At 38.9% G+C, this 19,557-nt stretch overlaps 1 protein-coding gene across 7 annotated transcripts in view; it reads right to left on the reverse strand.

Annotated features, from left to right (window-relative positions):
* The window catches only part of CCNY (cyclin Y), a 125,237-nt gene that overhangs the window by 10,762 nt on the left and 94,918 nt on the right, over positions 1-19,557 (reverse strand). For all 7 annotated transcript variants that reach the window (XM_030488556.1, XM_030488572.1, XM_030488549.1 and 4 more), the window contains 4 exons: positions 18,647-18,682; positions 14,801-14,858; positions 14,585-14,704; positions 2,787-2,953 (listed from right to left, as the gene is read on the reverse strand). In XM_030488556.1, coding sequence (XP_030344416.1) covers positions 2,787-2,953; positions 14,585-14,704; positions 14,801-14,858; positions 18,647-18,682 — 381 coding nt within the window. The remainder of the gene's footprint in view (positions 1-2,786; positions 2,954-14,584; positions 14,705-14,800; positions 14,859-18,646; positions 18,683-19,557) is intronic.

A 19,557-nucleotide genomic window follows, 5' to 3' on the forward strand; every position in this document is an offset into this window, starting at 1 on the left:
TACTACATACATGACTACAGATACTGCACTTCAGTTCTCCCAAGTCTTCTGTTAGCTTTTAGGCACAGTTCAATGTACTGCTGGTGACTCAGAAAACACTGAAGGAATGCATGATGTTTTGCAACATGCACTTACGCTGAACCATTCACAGAGGTTGAAGATTCTGACCTAGAGTTTTTCTGCCTTATTAATACAAAAAATGAAAGCCCCTGTCTTACATAGAACTAGACACTTCAAAATTGTAGCACTATACTGTCCCACCTACCTGAAAAATTATAAAGGAAAAACCCAATCCACACTAGGGGTACGAGTTAAGGAAAAAAAAAATTGTAAAAACTGGCAGCAGGAATATAAACATCAGGTCAACAACCACCAAAATCCCTGCTGGAGAATTCACAAGGAGCCCCAAACACAAAGCCCATGAGCCATACATACCACCAAGTACCACACAGAGAGCACAGGCTCCTCAAAGGCTTCTGGTTTTGCAGTTTGTGAGAAGCCTACAATCTTTTAAGAAAAGGTTAAGAAGATAAAATCTTTGAGGCCAGGGGCTCATCACAGTTTGGCTTAGGGAATGTGGAGTTCAGAAAGAGGGCCGATGTTAGCCCTCTGTGTTACACAGCTCAAGTGCAACTTCTAACAGTAGCACCATCACTGTGTTTGTCAAAAACAATAACCTCTTTTTTTTGTTTCCTTTCACACCATGACAGTATGCCTCATCACCTGCATTCAAAAAAAGCTCTGAGAATCAGCAATTTCAAAACTCATATTTATAACCATTCCTGATTAATAACGTCATACGGCACAGCCAAACCTGTCAGTCTGCTTCAAGCTGTTCAACACTCCAACTCAGCTCCCAGCTTCAGAAATACTTTAAAAGCTCCCAGATTTGCCTTGGAGGAGCAGTGAATGGAGAGAGGCCCTTACTGCCACTGAATACCCAAAAGCATGAGAAAAGGATCAAGGGAAAAGTAGCTTAGCAAAATCATTCAGGAAACACTCAAAGCAGTCAAGGAAGAATTGTCAAATTGTTCTGCATGGAATAATACAGCATGCAAGAAATGCGAAGGGCCTGATTTTAGCTTCTTGTCATCTCTACCCCCCCTTTTATTTTGGAAATCTATTCTGTCGGTGTTACGTCAGAATAGAAGTAGCATCAACCATCCTTAAAGCAGCTTACATATTTTAAAACAGATATTGAAATGACATTGTATGGTATTTCCCACTTCTATTTTGAAATGAGAGTAATGCAAGCTTTGTTTTTCACTTTGACTCCGGCAAAAGAACCACCTTATCGCAAATTGCTTGTTAATACAAGATTTAGAGATAACTTTTCTAATACTTGAACAATGACAGCTACTCCCAATTTATAAGTCTTATCTAGCAGTGTATGAGCATACTTAATTTAAAGCTATCAGCTGACTCCTAACATTCAACCTTTCCCTTACAGATCATTTTTGACCAGCTATAAATCTGACAAACAGTGAACTATTAAGAAACAAAATGAGGGCTGCTTTAGCAAAAATGCTTGGCCTTTCACTGCTTTGAGATTGCAAACTGAGATTCAAAGAACATTCTGTCTGTACAAACATTATTTCTCATCTACTTCCCTCCTTCCCTCTTCCCTCCTCCCAGAGTGGTTATCCACCACAAACTCTCTTCAGTGGCTGTGATACTGACTTCAGTGACTTGAAGTGGGGACAAGTTTGCGTACTTCTCATTACAGATACTTAGCTTTGCTTAGAAGAGCTCTGAAACACACAGATACTGTACTAAAACAGCTTTTAAATAATGGTGGTGGTGGTGCTCATAAAAAAAAAAGGGGTGTACCAGTGGACTGAAAACGTTACTCTCCGAGTGCACAAGCCACAGTGGCCTGCCAAGGTACCTGGACCCTCAGCACCATCCCAGCACCAATTCCAAACCGCATCCCTTGCAGTACTGCTCTTGCACGCACACCAGCTCAGGTAAGGGCACCTCAAAAAGCATGCGTGGTACGTGACTCAGCCCTGAATGTATAGATGATACAAACCCCATGCTCTTCAGCCAATATATGCAATACCTGCTGAACAACCGACAAAAAAAACCAAAAAGCACTAGAATATTTAGTGAAATGAGCATTCATTTTAGTATTTGTAAGCATTAATTATGTTTATTCTTATTACAGTTCTTTTTCTTACTGTTGGAATATACTCTTTATGTGACTTGGGAGTATCCAGCCAGACATCATAACTCTCTATGCTGTTACAATGTGCACTTCTTAAGAATGCCATCAGATAAAAGAGATGGAAAAACTAGAGATTTATCTTTGCAAATTAAAATACCACATTTTTAAGATCTTGGAAATGAACTTAGCAGCATTCAGTGTGGGAAAAAAAACCCCCAAACCCTGAAAGCACTAATTTTGAATAATGGCAGTAAATAAGAGGGTGATCATCTAATGGTCATTAGGATCACAACAGGGTATGATCATTAGGATCACATGCAGGCTCATTGGATGTGTTTGGGTTTTTTGTCAAGTCATACATTTAAATATTCTGCAGGTCTTTTTTCACCACCATGCATGAACATCCAGTGGTAGAACACACTTCAACCAGAAAGCAAAAATTATTTATGTCTCCTATGTAAGCAACTGTCAAGCAGACCTCATGCCATCTATCAGCATCCACCATGTTTAGATAAAACGCAAATATACAAACTTCATATAATTTATGAGAGGAATTCCCGACCCCCTCACAGACACAGATCTTGGCATTCATTGACAAAGATAAACATACTGCACTCACATGTCTTCGACCGTGATATCTTTCAGGATCTGGCAGTAATCCACGTTCCACACTGCCTGGTCATCCCAAACTTTGGATGCCAGTAGAATTGCACCCAGGACAATTCGCTTCCAGTTTGCTGGACAAATATCTATCTCTGCATAAGTTAAAAGTCTTTCAAGGTATACCTGTGGAAACAGATTAAAATTGAGACTTAACCTATTTTGCTATTAAGTAGAAATGAAAAAGAAAGCCATTCTCATAAACCCATTCCAGCAATTTTAAAACAGTAATCTGCTCTCAAGAAGATGCTGTTATAAAAGCTGTAGGTTTAAATACATATGTTTATGCCAAGCTCGAGACTGGATGTGATAAATATGTATTTTAGTTGGCCTTTGCCTTCTGATCATCTTACCAAAACCAAAACTGTTATTTTTCTATCTGTAATTATTGGTAATAAAGTCACACATTGGAATTAATTCAAATGATAGCTTAAATAAATTATTAAAATAATAATGTAAACAAATAAAATGCTAATTACTAATGAGGGAGGCAAGGGTATGTTACCAATAATAGTTACTAGCTATCATATAAACAACTATAATCTACAGACAATTGTTTACGAGATACAGCATCATGTCATGCCGGGCTCCTCTGGTAAGCCTGTCTGAAGGTTCTGTAGGCACCTATAGGATGGATGGAGGAACAGTTACCACAGAAACAGCAAGCTGAACAGAGAGGAAAAGTATGTGTTAATAAGGCGATTCATAACAGTTTCCTCTAGACCAATAACCTCTGGAGATGAATAACAGTAATCCTGTTGGACCTACAAGAACTGAAAAGCTCAGGACACCACAGTCTGGCCCAATCTGCCCTAGGCCACCAACGCAGGCTAGCAGCAACCTGAGCTCATATAACACACACCTCATCCAAGAGGTCTGTGTTATTTACAAAAACTACAGGATCATACACACACATCTGATGAAACACGGACCTTGGAGGGACTTTCTGAACACCCAGAAAAAGCTGCTGGAGAGGTGTGGGAGGGTGCAGTGTGACCCTCCGTTTCCAAGCACAGAGCTAGGTTGCCCCCCACCAACTGATGCTCCAGCCAGAGTACTATGGGTGAATATACAAGGGATCACACATGCTGTGTCAACAGTTACTTGCTATTGATAACAGGAGCTTAATTACATTAATAATAACAACAGATTAATAAACAAGAAGCATTCTAAGAAATACTGGATGCGGGTGATCTGTATAACCCCCTACTCTATCCCCTGTTAGGGACAGAGCAATTAAAACAATCATGGATATTTACATGTGAGATGAACAAAACAGAATAATTCTGCAATCCACAACATTTCATCAGTTTATATTATGTATGTATTTATATTATATATATTATACATATATTTAGCTGAGAAGACAGATAATAAATCTCCTGCAGTTTGCCTAAGTTAATATTTATTAGCACCTAATCAAATAATACCCAACAAATAGCTAACATATCAAAATTTAATGTAAGATAAATGCTTGTAAGGAGTGTAGGGGAAGGGAAAAGGGAGGATATAGGGGGAAAAATTTAAAACCCAGAACAGCTTACTTATGATTTTCTATAAGGATGCACACTCATACAAGTGATTTTCTGTAAGGGTGCACACTCGTACATACATGACCTTCAGTGATTTGTACTTCTGGAAAGGTCTAGCATTATTAGAAAATAATACATTTCCAGAGATGAGGCATCCACAATTTCTCTGGGCAACCTGTTCCAGTTGTCCTGTCTTGTTACCACCCTCATAGTGAAGAATTTCTTCCTAGTATCTAATCTAAATCTCCCCTCTGTCAGTTTAAAGCCATTCCCCCTTGTCCTGTCACTACATGCCCTTGTAAAAAGTCCCTCTCCAGATTTCTTATAGGCCTCTTTAGGTACTGGAAGCTGCTCTAAGGTCTCCCCTGAGCCTTCTCTAGGCTGAACAAGCCCAACTCTCTCAGCCTGTCTCCAGAGGAGAGGTACTCCAGCCCTCTGATCATCTTCGTGTTCTCCTCTGGACTCACTCCAATAGGTCCACATCCCTCTTACGTTGGGTGCCCCAGAGCTAAACTCAGTACTGCAGGGGGCGTCTCACAAGAGTGGAGTAGAGGGAGACTATCACCTCCCTTGACCTGCTGGTCACACTCCTTTTGATGCAGCCCAGGATACAGTTGGCTTTCTGAGCTGCAAGCACGCATTGCTGGGTCATGCTGAGCTTTTCATTCACCAACACCCTCAAGTCCTTCCCCTCAAGTCCTTTTCCTCAGGGCTGCTCTCAACCCATCCTCTGTCCAGCCTGTGTTTGTGCTTGGGATTGCCTCAACCCACATGCGGGACCTTGCACTTGGCCTTGTTGAACTTCATGAGGTTTGCGTGGGCCCACCGCTCAAGCTGTCAAGGTCCCTCTGGATGGCAGATGAAATAAGACATTGAGCAGATGAACTTACACCTAAGAAAAAAGGGAGCATAAACTTGCTAGTACCTTCCCACCAGCAGATACTTGAGAAATCAGCTTTAAAAATTAAATAGGAACTTGATAAGACAGTATTCTTACACCACCTGCGTTACCGTATTTGAGCATCTTCCAATAGCATGTTGAGGGATACAAATAATTGCTCTTGAGTCCCTGGTGGTAACTTGGGCTTAACTCCAGACATCCTACTTGCTGGAGTGAGGCTCTGTATCATCTTACGATAAAACCAAAGATGATAAATACCTCTCCAGGAGAAAGATGCTTAGTGTGACTTTTGGCTCCTTTCTTTAAAATGCCTTAGAAGAGAGCATTTTGGTTTTTTCATTTTCTGTGGCTTTCCTGACTCAGTCCTGAGATTTAAGTGTATGTGTTCAAGTAAGAGAAGACAGAAAAAGAGCAAGACTTCTTTTTGCGGCAAACATTAGTAAAAGTTTATTGAGATCCTCAGCTAATGTGGGAATCCACTGTAACCTAGGATTTGTCTCCCAAATTTACACCTATGCTGTCACATTACTGTAGTTCTTCAATTTTCAATCCAGCTCACTCAGTTACACATGCAGTCTTTGTTCTAGGTCTCTCTAGCTCTAGTTTGGAGACAACCAAGAGACTCTGCAGATAGTGAAATTTAGGCAGAAGAAAGGCTGGTGCATACGTGAGCTCCCACTGTATTGATGTAGAGCATCCTTGCAACATCAGTTAAGTGAGCTCTGTCTCCTATACATATGTGAGAAAGTTCATTATTCCTCACAAATGGAGCTCTCGACCACTGGTTTAATTTCAGAGCATTTCAATATACTAGGCCAAGGCCACGGTAACAGCCAAAGCATCGGGAATTTGACATTGATGGAACATCGGAGTAAAAAGGAGAGAGCGAGCCTTGCATGCACTCGACAGCCTACGCCACTGAAGGGGGATGCTTCTGGCTGCTGCAAAGATGTGCTGAATCAGTACAGACTCTTGGAGAAGGGCCAGGTGGCTCTCAGCCCATTTGAAGAGGAAGGCTGGTGGGGTGGTTAGTCACTACGCTACTCATCCCAAACAAACCCGTGGCTGGTGGGAGAACACCACCTGCTTTTGCTGGCAAAAGCAAGCAAGTCTTCCCACAGGCAGGCAGGCATACTCCACCTCATTATAAAAATAAGTTAAAAAAATGTATCACTGAAAAAGTTGACCCTGTAATGGTAAATTCCATTTCTATGCAATTAAGTCTATACAGTAAATAGTGTCTTACACACAGGGGTCAATTTCTTAAATATGGGGTTTGTATCATACACACTTCGGATTCTCTGCGTCTACTATGCAGTTCAGTATATTCATGTGTTGTAATGAATTCCACTGGCTTAATTTTCACAGCAAAACACTTTCTACATTTTCTTAAGGACTAGCTGCTGTAAAGTTGCATAATTTTATAAGCTGAATTTTGTAAACTCACTGTAAAGAATAATGCAACTCATATGCCAGAATACTGGAAGAAATTTACTTACATGTCAAACGATGAAAAAATGCAGAAGAAACAATGTGAGAAACACTTATCTTTTAAAAAAAAAACCCAAAAGTCTGAAAACCTCATCTCCTCTGGATTATTTAGGCAGGTATTCCTTTATAGAACCAGAACCAATAAACTTTCAGAATCTAGGAGATGTAAGTCAAAATAAATGCCACAAATTGCCTCTACCCAGTTTTAACAGCTGCATCCATGCTTAATAATGGAACTAAAGTTTAAAACTAATTGAAGCTGTTATATCAATCTTACTTCAATTTAATTCATCTTTTGCAGTGCTGCTTCTGAAAGTAAGCTTCTGTGGCAAAACTTCTGAGCACTTCTCTATTACACATTCAAAAGCTGAATTCCAAAATGGCAGCAGATTTATTCTGCCTTAATTCAATACCTAGTTCTCCTCAAAAGCTTTAGTAGCTTTCAAGAGCCATCTTCATCACACCTATCATTACTGACTTAGTTCTATGATTGTATGTTTATAGATTTTTTTTTACAGAATAGTAACAAGACTATTTAAATAGAAGATTAAAGTTGCTGATATGACATCAGCAGAAACTCTCAGCAGCTTCAGTCAAAGAACATATTCTGGATTTTTCCCAGCTTGCAAAGAACAAGTATGACTCGGTGTTAACACCACCACCACCACAGTCTTCAAAACTCATTTGTAACGTAATTCATTTCCTAGCTGAAATGAAAATGCAATTCTGATCTGGAAAATATCAGTGGACATTGGTCCATCAATAGATTTTTTACTTACAAACTCAATACCTCAGAGACTGATACCTTCATTATTAGTCTACTCTGCTGGGAATTGAACCACATGGTTTTACATGACTGTCAGTCTAACAAGCTTTGATGTACAACACTTGCACCTCCACTGGAGAAATTTTAATAACTCAAGCACACGTCAGAAGATACAGTGCACAGAGTTAAGATTTTAGAAGAGCAATATTGGAGTATGATTTTCCATCTTTTCCCACAGACTCGCACTAAGATTTTGCAATTACTGACCTTTACACTTGGAATATCAGCAAATTATTATTTAATCACAAGTGAAACCAGTTGGGTGATTTGCCTTTGTTAAGAATTAATTTATCTGAATTAAAAAGAATTTAATTTTATTAATAAAATTACCACTCCATGGGTATAGATAATCCCAAATTGGCTTCGAGTTCAATGAACTCTGGAGAGGTTCATCAGCTTAGATGTAGCACCACAGGAATGTAGTTAAATAGCTTCCAAAGCCATTTCAGGCCCAGCAGAGGTACAGAACTGAATTATTTCAGAACATATCTTGAGCTCATAAATCTGCAACACCCAAAATGATTCCATGCTGACCTAGTTTGGATGCTTCTGATCTTAATTCCCAGGACTTGGACGAGAAAATGCTTCTTTCTTGTTAGAGAAAGGAGCATTCAACCATTCGTTGTCACCACTAGTCCTGGGACGCTTTTTTTATCCAGACACAGAACTGTAAGATGGCGCAAACTAATAGGATCAGCAACAGCATCCAGGCTCCAGCAGGGCTACTGCTGAGCCAGAACTAATCCCCGCGGTGATTATTTGCAGTTGGGTGAATCCATCCTGGACTGGCTGAGTGTCTGATAGTAACCACAGCATCCAATGTTGTTCCAGTTATCGACGATGTCCTGCTCTCCATGATCCTGGATAGTAGAGAGTTGGTTACACAACATCCCAATCAACAGAACATAAATCTGTTTGAAGAAACTGAAAACTAAAGATAGCACTGAAGAGTTCAGTTTCAATTAGTGCAAAACAGCATCTCTTTTTTTTCCATCTCAGAGGACATTATAGCACACTTTGTATATTATATAATACTTTCAAGTAGAAAGAAAAGTTAAAATACTGGAGGAGGTTTATGTCTCCCCCCCTCTTCAGGAGGATATATACCGAATACTAAAGTGTCAAATAATTTAATTTCTACATTTCATAAACCAAAAGAACACTCAAATTTTATTAAAATCTTACTATGGGGTTCTTACAGAAGTTTTGTTTCTCCATTTTGATGCTGTTCAACATTAACCTCCAGCACCCCACTGATACGTCTTATCACACTGGAGTTGCAGTCTAAACACCCCAAATTCTGTAATTCTTTTTTTAGGCTTCCCTGAAGCAACAGAGCAGGTTTTCTATGGAGGTTATGAAATTTCCATCCTCAGAAAAATTCAGAACTCAACTGGTCAGGCCCTGATCAGCCTGACCCAGTTGGCCATGCCAACAAGAGGCCAGGCCAGGCCAGGTCACACCAGATGTGAACTCCAGAGGTCCCTTCCAACCAAAATTATTCTGTGATTATATCTACTTGCAGTACTAGAGCTTCCTGTGGTGCAACACAAAGAGGTCAGAAGTTGTGCATTGCCTCCAAGGAGTCTGAATGAGTGTCGCAGCACACTAAAGAAACGGGCAATCACCAAGGAATGTCACCGATATTACTAGAATAATTCTGAACTTCGAGACAGCACCAAGAGCAAAGCATTATCTTTTCTCACGCTGTTTCTATATTGCTTTATGTGAAATTCAATCTCTATTTTACCAATAAAACTCTAGTGGCTTTAATTTTTTCGCACTCAATATACATTAACAGAAAGAAGACAATGTTTTTGGTATTTTAATTACCATAATTGAGAATCTACAAATGAACATGTATTTGCAAAAACCTCATTCTTTCTCCCATTTAAACTCCATATGAACTCACTAGCTAACCCACATTATAAGTTGCAGGAGCACAGAACAACTAACGAAGACAGCTTCCATTCCTACACATCACAAAGAAATACACAGTCCTCCCTCTTTAATGAAAAAACTTCAGTATGTCACAATGCCTTGAAACTAAAAGATAACTGAATGAAAAAAAAAAAGAAATATAATTGGTATTGGGTCTCATATAGCCAAATTATAGCTCTAATCCAATTGCTAAATTGCCATATGCTCTGTTCTAAGGAATCAGCCAGTTCCTTACCACAACTCTCCAGAAATAACTGTGCTTTGCAGTTGCCCAGCTGGGCATTTAAAATGTTCCACAAAAGGTCTCATGTCATCCATTTGGTGGAAAAGGACATCACATAATCATCATCCTCAGAAATTCATCCCATTTTTATTTTTGAGACCAAATGTTGAAAGAAAGTAACAAACGTGGTCACAGAAGTCTGGAAATGTGAACAATGGCAAAGTACCATTTATATGTAGATATTTATAGGAAGTAGTAATGAAACCTAGAGAAAAGTCACACATCCCAGGTTTGTCCCCTAGTTTACTTATTTTAAGACAAATATCTGTAATACATACAAAACGCACTCAAACTATAAGGCAACATCAAGTTTCCAGTCTAAAACTGGGATCGGTATTCATTCCTTGCCCACGCAGAAGCCCTTAGAGATGCATTGGGAAGCAGACACCCATTCTTTGGCAGAATGTCCTCTTCTCTAAGGGATTTCAAAAAAATTCCCTTCCAACTCCCAGCATGAATATTCTCTTTTTATGAAGTGTATATCCCAGCAGGCCTAAAGCAATACCTGACTAAAGAGAGGTATAAGCACTGCACCAGCTACTAAGAAGGAGAAGAATTACTGTTACAGCTGAAACCCAGGACATAACTGATAATCTAGTCAAGGGCTATTTGGGTGTTGTACGTTAGACTGCAGTCAAAAGACGAGAACAGCCCTAAAACCAGGGAAGAATCTGAGTCTTCTGCTCCCCTCAGTGCCTGCAGCAGAGGTACGAATTCCCTGTTCCTCTTAGCCTTCTTCAGAGCATATCCTGACACATGGCCAGCTGTCAAGGGATTCAGGATCCACAGCACAGGTGGAGAAACCACCTCTCTGTGCTTGGGAGACCTTCAGATGTGGCAAAGTGGCGGCCACCTCCCACAGAACGCTTAAAGCCCAGGACAAAGGTGGACACCAACAATGTTGGATACACACAATTCATCTAATGGATTTCTTACATGAGGCGGAGCCCAACTTCAGTGCTTTGCCTTGCTCATCCAACCACACTCATGACCCCTTATGGTCACTGGATGGGGTGTGGCAGTGTCAAAGCAGGCAACAAACAGTGCTTTGCATTGTACTCAGAGGTCTTTGGAGGAACCCGCATCTTCCATTAGCTGCATAAGGATTGGCAGTTACACTGCCCAGCTGAAAAGGACCTCTGCTGCAAATCAAGTGCCTCTCTGGGCCCTGGTCACTTTCTTCTATGTTTTTGTTTTCTTATAAACAAGTATCAGGTTTTTGATACTTCAATTGAAACATGGGAAAAAAAAGAAAGGTATTTTATCAGCATTTAAAAGCAAAAATATCCCAGTGAAAGGAAAGCAATTGAAAGCTTTCTCCTTTCTTTCAAACATACAGAAAAAATTCTCGAATACTATAACTTTCACAACACAGTTCAATGATATTCTCTCATTACCCAGTTGCTTAAAATGTAACTGAAGAGTACAAGAAGAACTCAGGAACTTCTGGCTGGATTAATTAAATCCCTGGTTTTCATTCTTACGTACTTCACATTTCTCACTATCAAATCCTCTCGGTCACAGTATGAACTTTCTAACATATTTCAAAAGCATGCTCCTCTGAACTTCACAGAAATAATTCAGCTCATGTACTGTATGTAGTTACATATCACCATATCTGATCAGTCTATAGCATACAGATCTTGCATAACTGTCTATTTGCATACTTGCAAATGCAAAATGTATCCTCTCTGAAACTACTATGTACATGGAAGTATATTAAGAGCCTTAGATTTGGCATATTTGCAAAAGGCTCAGTAAGTCATGCCAAGGCAAAGCAGAAAACTTGCACCATTCTCCTCTTCAGGTTGAGTCAATAGGATTGTTTTACAGGACAAAAGAACAAAGCATAAAAGTTTAATTCTCAGGACATGCAAACACTGTATTGTTTTCCTGTTGGTAAAGGTAACGATCCTGTTCACATTTTTATTTGCTATTCAATTAGTAGGTTAACAGACGTACAACTTGCCACCTCTGCACTTGAGGAGACAGTTTAGATGAGACAGGCTTTCTCAGTTTTAGTAAGGGTGGGAATACTCTGGGTTGCAGGAGAAGCACATACGTGTTATTTTTCTCACAAAGTCAGGTCACAAAGTATAGTTCTGCTGTTCACTGAGACAGAAAACATAATTTGCAAGACTTTAAATCGGCAACACAATTCTTACAACCAATTTTATTCTTATGGTATTATTTCATAAATAAATAATGAGAATTAGTTTTTAATTGTTTCAACTTAAGATTTTAATTTTTCACCTATCAGTATGGGAAATCTCTTGGCAGCTCTGGAGGCTGTATGAAAATTAAATTTTTTGTTTAATTATGAATTGGTTTTGCTGTAATAGTGGAGGCTTTAATTGAAATATTTTAATTAAGTGCTTGAAGCAACACAATGCCGGCTTTTTGCTGGAGACTAGCTTATCTAACAGTGTGGAGTTTCACATTTACCCAGCTCCTGCGCTGAACATACGGACTGCTACAGAACCAACTGTAACTGCTACTTCGAACTGGCTAATGGCATGTAAGAAGACAAAGAGCAAGTGCATTCAACTAAAAATTTGGGCAGTAAAGGGGTGGTTAGGACTGTTTAAAAATAATTAGAGTGAGTGAAATAAAGATTATAGTTGCAGCATCTTGTTCAAAACGTACTGTGATCTCCACAGATACCCCTCCTGCCTTCTGGCAATCCTTCCTGGAAGAGTAATTGGCAGACAGGACTATCAGATTGCTCTCTGATGGGCAGCCAGCCTATGGCGAAACATAAACTCTAGCAGGGAATGCTGCTCTCTTCTTCTCCAGACAAGGTGTCAAAATTGAAAGCACTTGGAAGGTTCATAAATAGCGATATCAACACTATTAAGATTTCAGGAGTGTGGGGAGGAGCAAGGGTTGATTGCTTTTTAACAGATTAATTTCCACCTTTGAACATTTCAGAAACAACACAGTCTGTCTCTGGGGCCCCTCCTGATGAGACGAACAAATAAAGAAATCAGATTTAGAAGCAGAGAGGAAACTGAGAATAGCAGCAGCAGAACTTCATGCTTGTAGAACTATCCAAAAACTCTGAAGCCTTCTGGAAAGAGAGGTCAGGAAGGTGCTGTTATTCTGAAAACGTGGGCAAGAATAGCAGAACAGTAACACTGATCACCTGCACAAAATTTACCCACAAATATCTGTATGACTGCTTTGAGAACTAGGGTATGAAACAGTTTATCTATTATCATTGTGCTGGGTAAAAAACCAGAGCCACCTAAGTTTTCAAGCATTAATAACTATGGAAACTGACTGCAGGATAACAAATGAGTTAAAAACATTTATACTTCATTGCAGATCACAGCAAAAGAGTTACTTGCAGAAAAACCACATGAGAACCAGAAGAGGCAAGGAAGTTGTTACAAGTGAAAGATACTAAAATATATGACTAGGTTAACAAGATTTGTGTGGAAAAACGTTCCATGCATTGCAGTAACAGGAAGATATAGTTATTAAAAAAGCCTTCTTCCTTTCTACTAAACAGTGCCCTCATTGATCAAATAACCAAAGATCAAATGAGAGATAATCACAACAAGGTTCCACTGTTTTTGACAGCGGATTAATTAAATTACAGAAGTACATACTGATTCACATAGCATATCATGCCTACAGCAGAAAACACTTAGGAAGAAAAGGGAGAAGGACAAGTACTTAGTGCAATTATGTAAAAGAGACAGACAAAATGTCATTTGGGAAAACAAGTAATGGCTGGGTCAAGCAGCTAGGTAAAGTAATACCTGAAAATGCAAGGGTGGAGTACTGCAGGGTGTTTCTTGCCCTATTTCTCTCATATTCCTGTCCTGTACTGGCTAGTACAATTCATTTTGACTGTCTGAAGGAGAAAAGCCTGCCAACTGATCTTAGAAGCCAAGGAAGAGAGATTAACAGAGGAAATGAGTAGGTCTGGGCTTCAAAATCCACCTTCTCCAATTTCCCCTTCTTCCACCTAAAGTGCATAACAAAGCTGTTATGAAACCACATGTTGTGGTGGTAAAAAACCTTTTATTCTTTTAAAACCCTTGAGTCTAGAACATGGCCAAAATTGTGCCTGAAAGCTGAAGAGGCTTGTCGGAATTGGCAGGATAAAAATTGCAGGAAAAATAAGTAATTCTCAGCTGGTGGGATCACTTTAGCTCCTTTAATCTACAGTGCTATGCTGATCCATGCCAGCTGAAAATCTGGACCTTCTTTTGTGTCGTGCTATTTTTAAGTAGCTGAACTCCAGCCTTGAGTACAATTGTTCAATCCTATGACATGGTTCTGAAAGACAAGTACAGTGCAAGTGAAAAAGCCACCACCAATGTGTCCCAGTCATTCACCGAATCCTTCATGTGCCCGTCAAGTCTTATCAGTGCTATCAAATTACCTACAGCTGTTCCCAAGTCTCTGCTGGGAGCTACACAGCAAACCCCCCAAAAGTGGAAGCCTTTCAGCTTTAAACATTCCCTCCTGTCCAAATCACTTAAGCCACCTGCATTTTCTATTAGTCACCTTGGTGGCCTGTAACATTATCACTCTGTGAAGGCAAGACTTAACCCCAGCTTTTGTGTTGCATGTCACAACCTCTTTTTCCATCACTTACTCTCCTTAAGAAAATGAACTGTAGCATCTCTTCCCATCAAGAAATTTCCTTGGTTTCCATGGTGAGAAAAAATTCCCTGGTAGCACCTAGATTTATTAAATCATACAAACTCAAGTTCGGAGGACAAAGCTGGGTCTGTCAGATGGCTGATGTCATCTCTCAGACACTCACCAGGGTGACAATGGCACATTCAGCAGTCAGTTGAGCAGCACTAAACAACGTCCGAACAAAGCGGTAAATCTGTTTCTGCTCCGGGTCATGTTTGTCATAGTCTGGTGGCACTTCGGATTTCTAAGGAAGAAATACTTCCAAATAGGTGACTGAAACAAAACGAAGCAGACAGAAAGACAACTCACATGAAAGGGAAGAAGAGGCAGATGAACTTACCGAAAGGGGATGAAGGTTTTCATCAAAAATATCTAAGAGCATTCTTCCGTCTGTATCCCTAAAAAGCATTAAAACCAAAGTAGTGTCATTATCTGAACACGACAGCACGCAGCTCTCATAGACACAAATACACTGTTAAAACTCCAATACTCCCAATGCTGTGAGGTGCTTAGAAACACTGCAGAAATATGATTTTCAAATAGAAGTTGGACCTGTTTTCCCACAAAATTCACACGTAACATGAAATCTGTATTATAAAGTTGCTAAAATTTTCAATTTTCAATGCCCAAGACACATAGCTTTTGTACTTTCTACTGTAAGGCTTGTTCACAGTACTAAGGAGTACTACTATAAGCTTATCATAAAATCAGCCCAGCTTACTATCATTTTCTTCACTTCTTCATGTTAACCTTGCAATCTCTTGATTCCCCCTCCTCCCTTATTGTCAATGTTCTGAATATTTACAAATATGTAACACTATTTTTACAGTTATTCTTTAGATAATATATACATATTTCACTTTTTATTTACTTGGAAAACCCTATCCTCCTATCCTACTAATGATTTCTGAAAACAAAAAGGAGCACATACAAAAAAAAAAAAACTCAGACAAAGTAGTACTCCTGTTCATCGGTTTTATCTGCTATTTCTCTCTCAGATCCCTGTTGCTCAAAATCAACATGCAAGTTAACGCAACTTCACAAGCCTTAACATCCAGTACGCAATGTAAGATCTTGCTGTGTGTAATCTTGGCAGGAACACTAACAGTCACAGAAGTGAGCGGTATAACAGTCAGTACCAGTTAGAACTGAACACTCTCTGGACAGATGCATCCATGTGACCTCCTTAACACAATCCTATCTTTCTTTATAGCATCCTGGTACTCTGGTCATAGAGTTCTTAAGAGAGAAATCACTGAATATGTCTTCTGTTTTTACTCAATAGCACATGTGTCTCAGAGCATGCGAACACGAGTTTTACAGTGGATTCATGTCTACAGAACACATTTATTGGCAGTTAACGTTTAAACTTCAACATCTGAAGATGACATTTATTCTGCTATGATGCCTGCTAATTCAGTCACATGTGCTAATTCAGGAAATAAGCACTTTGGGTTTTTTTACACATTACCTAAACTAAAACAAACAGATTGAGATAATTACTACAAAACTCCCAATCAGCAAGGAATTTAAGGCAGACTCTTTTCCCCTACATAGAAAGGCTAGTATCTTAATACAGAAGTAGTCTCACTGCTGTGCTAAATAAACTGTGGCTCTTCACAGTGAGGAGAAAGAAAGAAAGAATTTCCTATTTTATTTCTTCATGCTATAGCTGCTACATGCTATGAAGGCACATTTGATCACCCTTCAAAGAAACTATTACACGAAAAAAAAAATCATTAGAACAAGCTTACATTGTTATCTTTAAAAAATGAACCATCTACTAATTGATTCTAAGCATTTTTCATGGTTAGTTTGTTGGAGTTTCTTTTGTTTATTTCTTTAGCAAATTCACCAATACTTGCATTCCTCAGAAAACAAGGTAAGTAAGTGCAGCCTTTAGCACATGTTGAATAGCTAAGCACAACAAAAGCTGGAGAAAGCCAGTCAATGTAACGATGATAGGAGACACTGGGTAAAGAAGGAATAATAACTACAATGTACAATCAAATGAAAAGTGGGAAACATTTGAAGAAATATTCTATTTCATGTATAGTTTCTCAAAAACAATGGGACTGGTGAGAGTTTGGAATATTAGGAAGTAATTTAGTTTTGAGCCTACTGTGCAGGAGAAAAGGAACAACTAAATGCTGCCTGAAAACAATTCTTTGGCAAAGCAAGTGCTTGACTTGTTTTCTGTCAAAATCAAACTTGAGTCTTCATGAGAGTTACAGTGGTTTCTTACTCCCCACCCCCCAATAACGAACCAAAATCTACCACATACATCAACAACTTCCTTTTTGCCTATAATGGCAGGAAACAGAACATATGTTTTGCTATTGCTGTTTCAGCAGCAAGTACAACTGAATGCTGTCATCACGTTGTCCCTCCATTCCTAAATCAGAGACAACTGAAGACAGAATAGTCATTTCCCATCTTTCATTTCAGAGTCATTAATTGATGTACACGAGCTTGCTCCAGCATTGCTGCCGAGACCATCTGTCCCAAGCGCGGCAGAGGGCGTGTTTACAACACACCTCCCCACCCTGGGCAGCAACCAGCCCTGCCTGAATAAATCACCTGTCCACCCTAAAAGCAGAAGGACAGATAGCAAGTTTCCCAAGAAGATAACATTCAGAATGTACGTGTCTTCAAGACACTGTCTTGAGACTCTGTAAGTCATATTTGCATCAAGTTCTGTAAGAATACGAGTGGGCATATTTTACTGCAGACAGAAATCAGCTCCATGGCAACAGGCACAAAGCAAGTCTGGTGTACTTTGGCTCTGGATTCCTCCTGCTCAACTTTGTGCTCTTATTGAAGTTCCTCGCTCTTTTTAGTCCCTAATGTGCTCCTTTCTCTTAAGCCTTTTACACAGTTGGCATGAAACTTAATAGAGCACTTAAGAATAACTTACTTCCACATAACTTTAGAGTCTGATTATCTTTGACATCTCTCATTTAGTCAAGCATAGTAAAAATTTACTAGTTAGCCAAACTAACCAAGGGATGATGGAGGAAGGGGGAAAGAGGGAACCACAGATGGATAAACAAGTAATCCAAGCATGATCACGATGCTTCATTTCCTGGGAAATGAGATTAAAAGTTTGCATAAAGATTTTACTCCAATTTCTGCTTTCCATATTGCCATGTTTCAGTCCAAGGCCCACTGACATCTTGGAAAGTCTTCCAAGTGCTTTTAGCAGAGATCAAGCCCTGAGCCTTTCTGCCCCCGTGCACTTCTAAAGGTTTCTCTTCAGATGTCAGCCTTGTTTCAAGTGTGATGGGTGCCAGTGACCTGAAACATGGTCCCGAATGACGTACCAGCTTAACTTTAAACTTATGAGTAATTCCTTTTGTTCTAGTCTGACTTCTTACGGTCCAGAAGAAATAACGTGTAAGTGGCTTGTTAGATCAAGATCTAAGCCAAGTTCTCTGCAAAGACACATTGAAAAGCCATAGACACAAAAGTCGCTTGAAGTATTTATACAATCTCTCCTTAGAAATGCCAGGAAATATCTTATGATACTGTAACATATCACGAGGACAGGGAAGTTAAGATACAAAAGTGCAATTCAACATGAAGAAAGCTAATTTATGTACCAAGTTACTTTTTAGAGAACCTATTTTCTATTCCATTTCAATCAACTTAACTGAGCAGAGATCTAAAACATACTACACCAGAAGAGATAAGCCAGGACCTGCTCTGTTTCTCAGGCATCTTGAATTACATCTATTCACAATGTCACTCTTCCTGTATAATTACTATTTTTCATTTCAAAAACCATTAAGTGATCAATGATTTACATGGTTAACTTTACAAAGGTGTAGTAAAAAAAAAAAAAAAAATCAATCTGAAAGACACTATTCAGATTTGTCTATATATAATCACAACATATGCAACCATGCAAGCACCTAGTACACATAAAACCAAACACTGATCAAAGTTTTTCAGTGATGAACTGTACTTCCAGATTTAACGGTACATTATCCTCTAATTTTTATTTTTTCTAAGCAAAATAACATGTATTAAAAATACAAAATAATATGTTTCTTATTTCTAGCATGGGTAATAAAGAAACTACTACTCAAAAACATTTTGAAAGAAACACAGCATGGATTTTTAGGGTTTGATCAGTTAATGTGATTAAAGATATCTTCATTACAAGATTTCATTATTCACATACCTGTTTTTGATGTGGTAATATATTGCAAGAGCTACACTGTAAAAAAAAATACAGAGTTAATATCTCATGATTGTCAAATTATATTACTTGTCATATTAACATGTAAGTTTAAAGCCTAGCACAATGCATGACAAAAATATGCTCAACAGCCTATTTTATTCAGTTCGGTGTTGGATATGAGGAAAATTGCTGTAAATAGACAATTTTATAATACCTGTTCAGCACCCTCCAAGTGCCTCTTTTTCACTAGTAATCAAGTACCTTACATAAATACTCACATTCCATATACCAAGTTGCACATACCTTCCATTTTATGTCCTTCTCCACTAAAGTCAATGATAAGACTACTACTGACTTCCAAAGTTGAAGATAAAGCATCACAGACATTGAACATTCTCTGTTATTGTTTGCTAGTGCTTCCAGGCTAACATGAAATGTTTTAATCACCTCTGGCTTATGATTTTATGTTTAAATCCATTAACTTTTGGCTGTCTTTCTATGTAGTTACTCACATACCAGACTGAAATACCAGGCTTCTACAGTTTTATGGCATTAAGTTGCTTATTTCAACTCAGGAAAGGCGACTCCCTGAATAACTTTTATTGCATTATGCATTTTCCATGTTCTCAACAACTCATCAAAGAACCTCTGTTTATATTCTGTGCAAAGACAAAAAGTGTCCTTACATTCACAGCTCTCTAAGATTTTAATTACATATACAACTAACTGATCTCTTTCACATTTGAGACCAAAGAAAACTAAGACATGGCTTCTCATGGTTATTCTCCAGTTTCCAACTCAACTTCAGTGTTATACAAGGAAACATGCTCTGCTCATGACAGAGCTTTACTGAAGGATAAAGCAGAACCAGCACCCTCCCTACTTGTTCCAGCAGCATAAAACCCAGTCAA

Source organism: Strigops habroptila, chromosome 1 (assembly GCF_004027225.2).
Source record: "Strigops habroptila isolate Jane chromosome 1, bStrHab1.2.pri, whole genome shotgun sequence".
NCBI lineage: Eukaryota > Metazoa > Chordata > Aves > Psittaciformes > Psittacidae > Strigops > Strigops habroptila.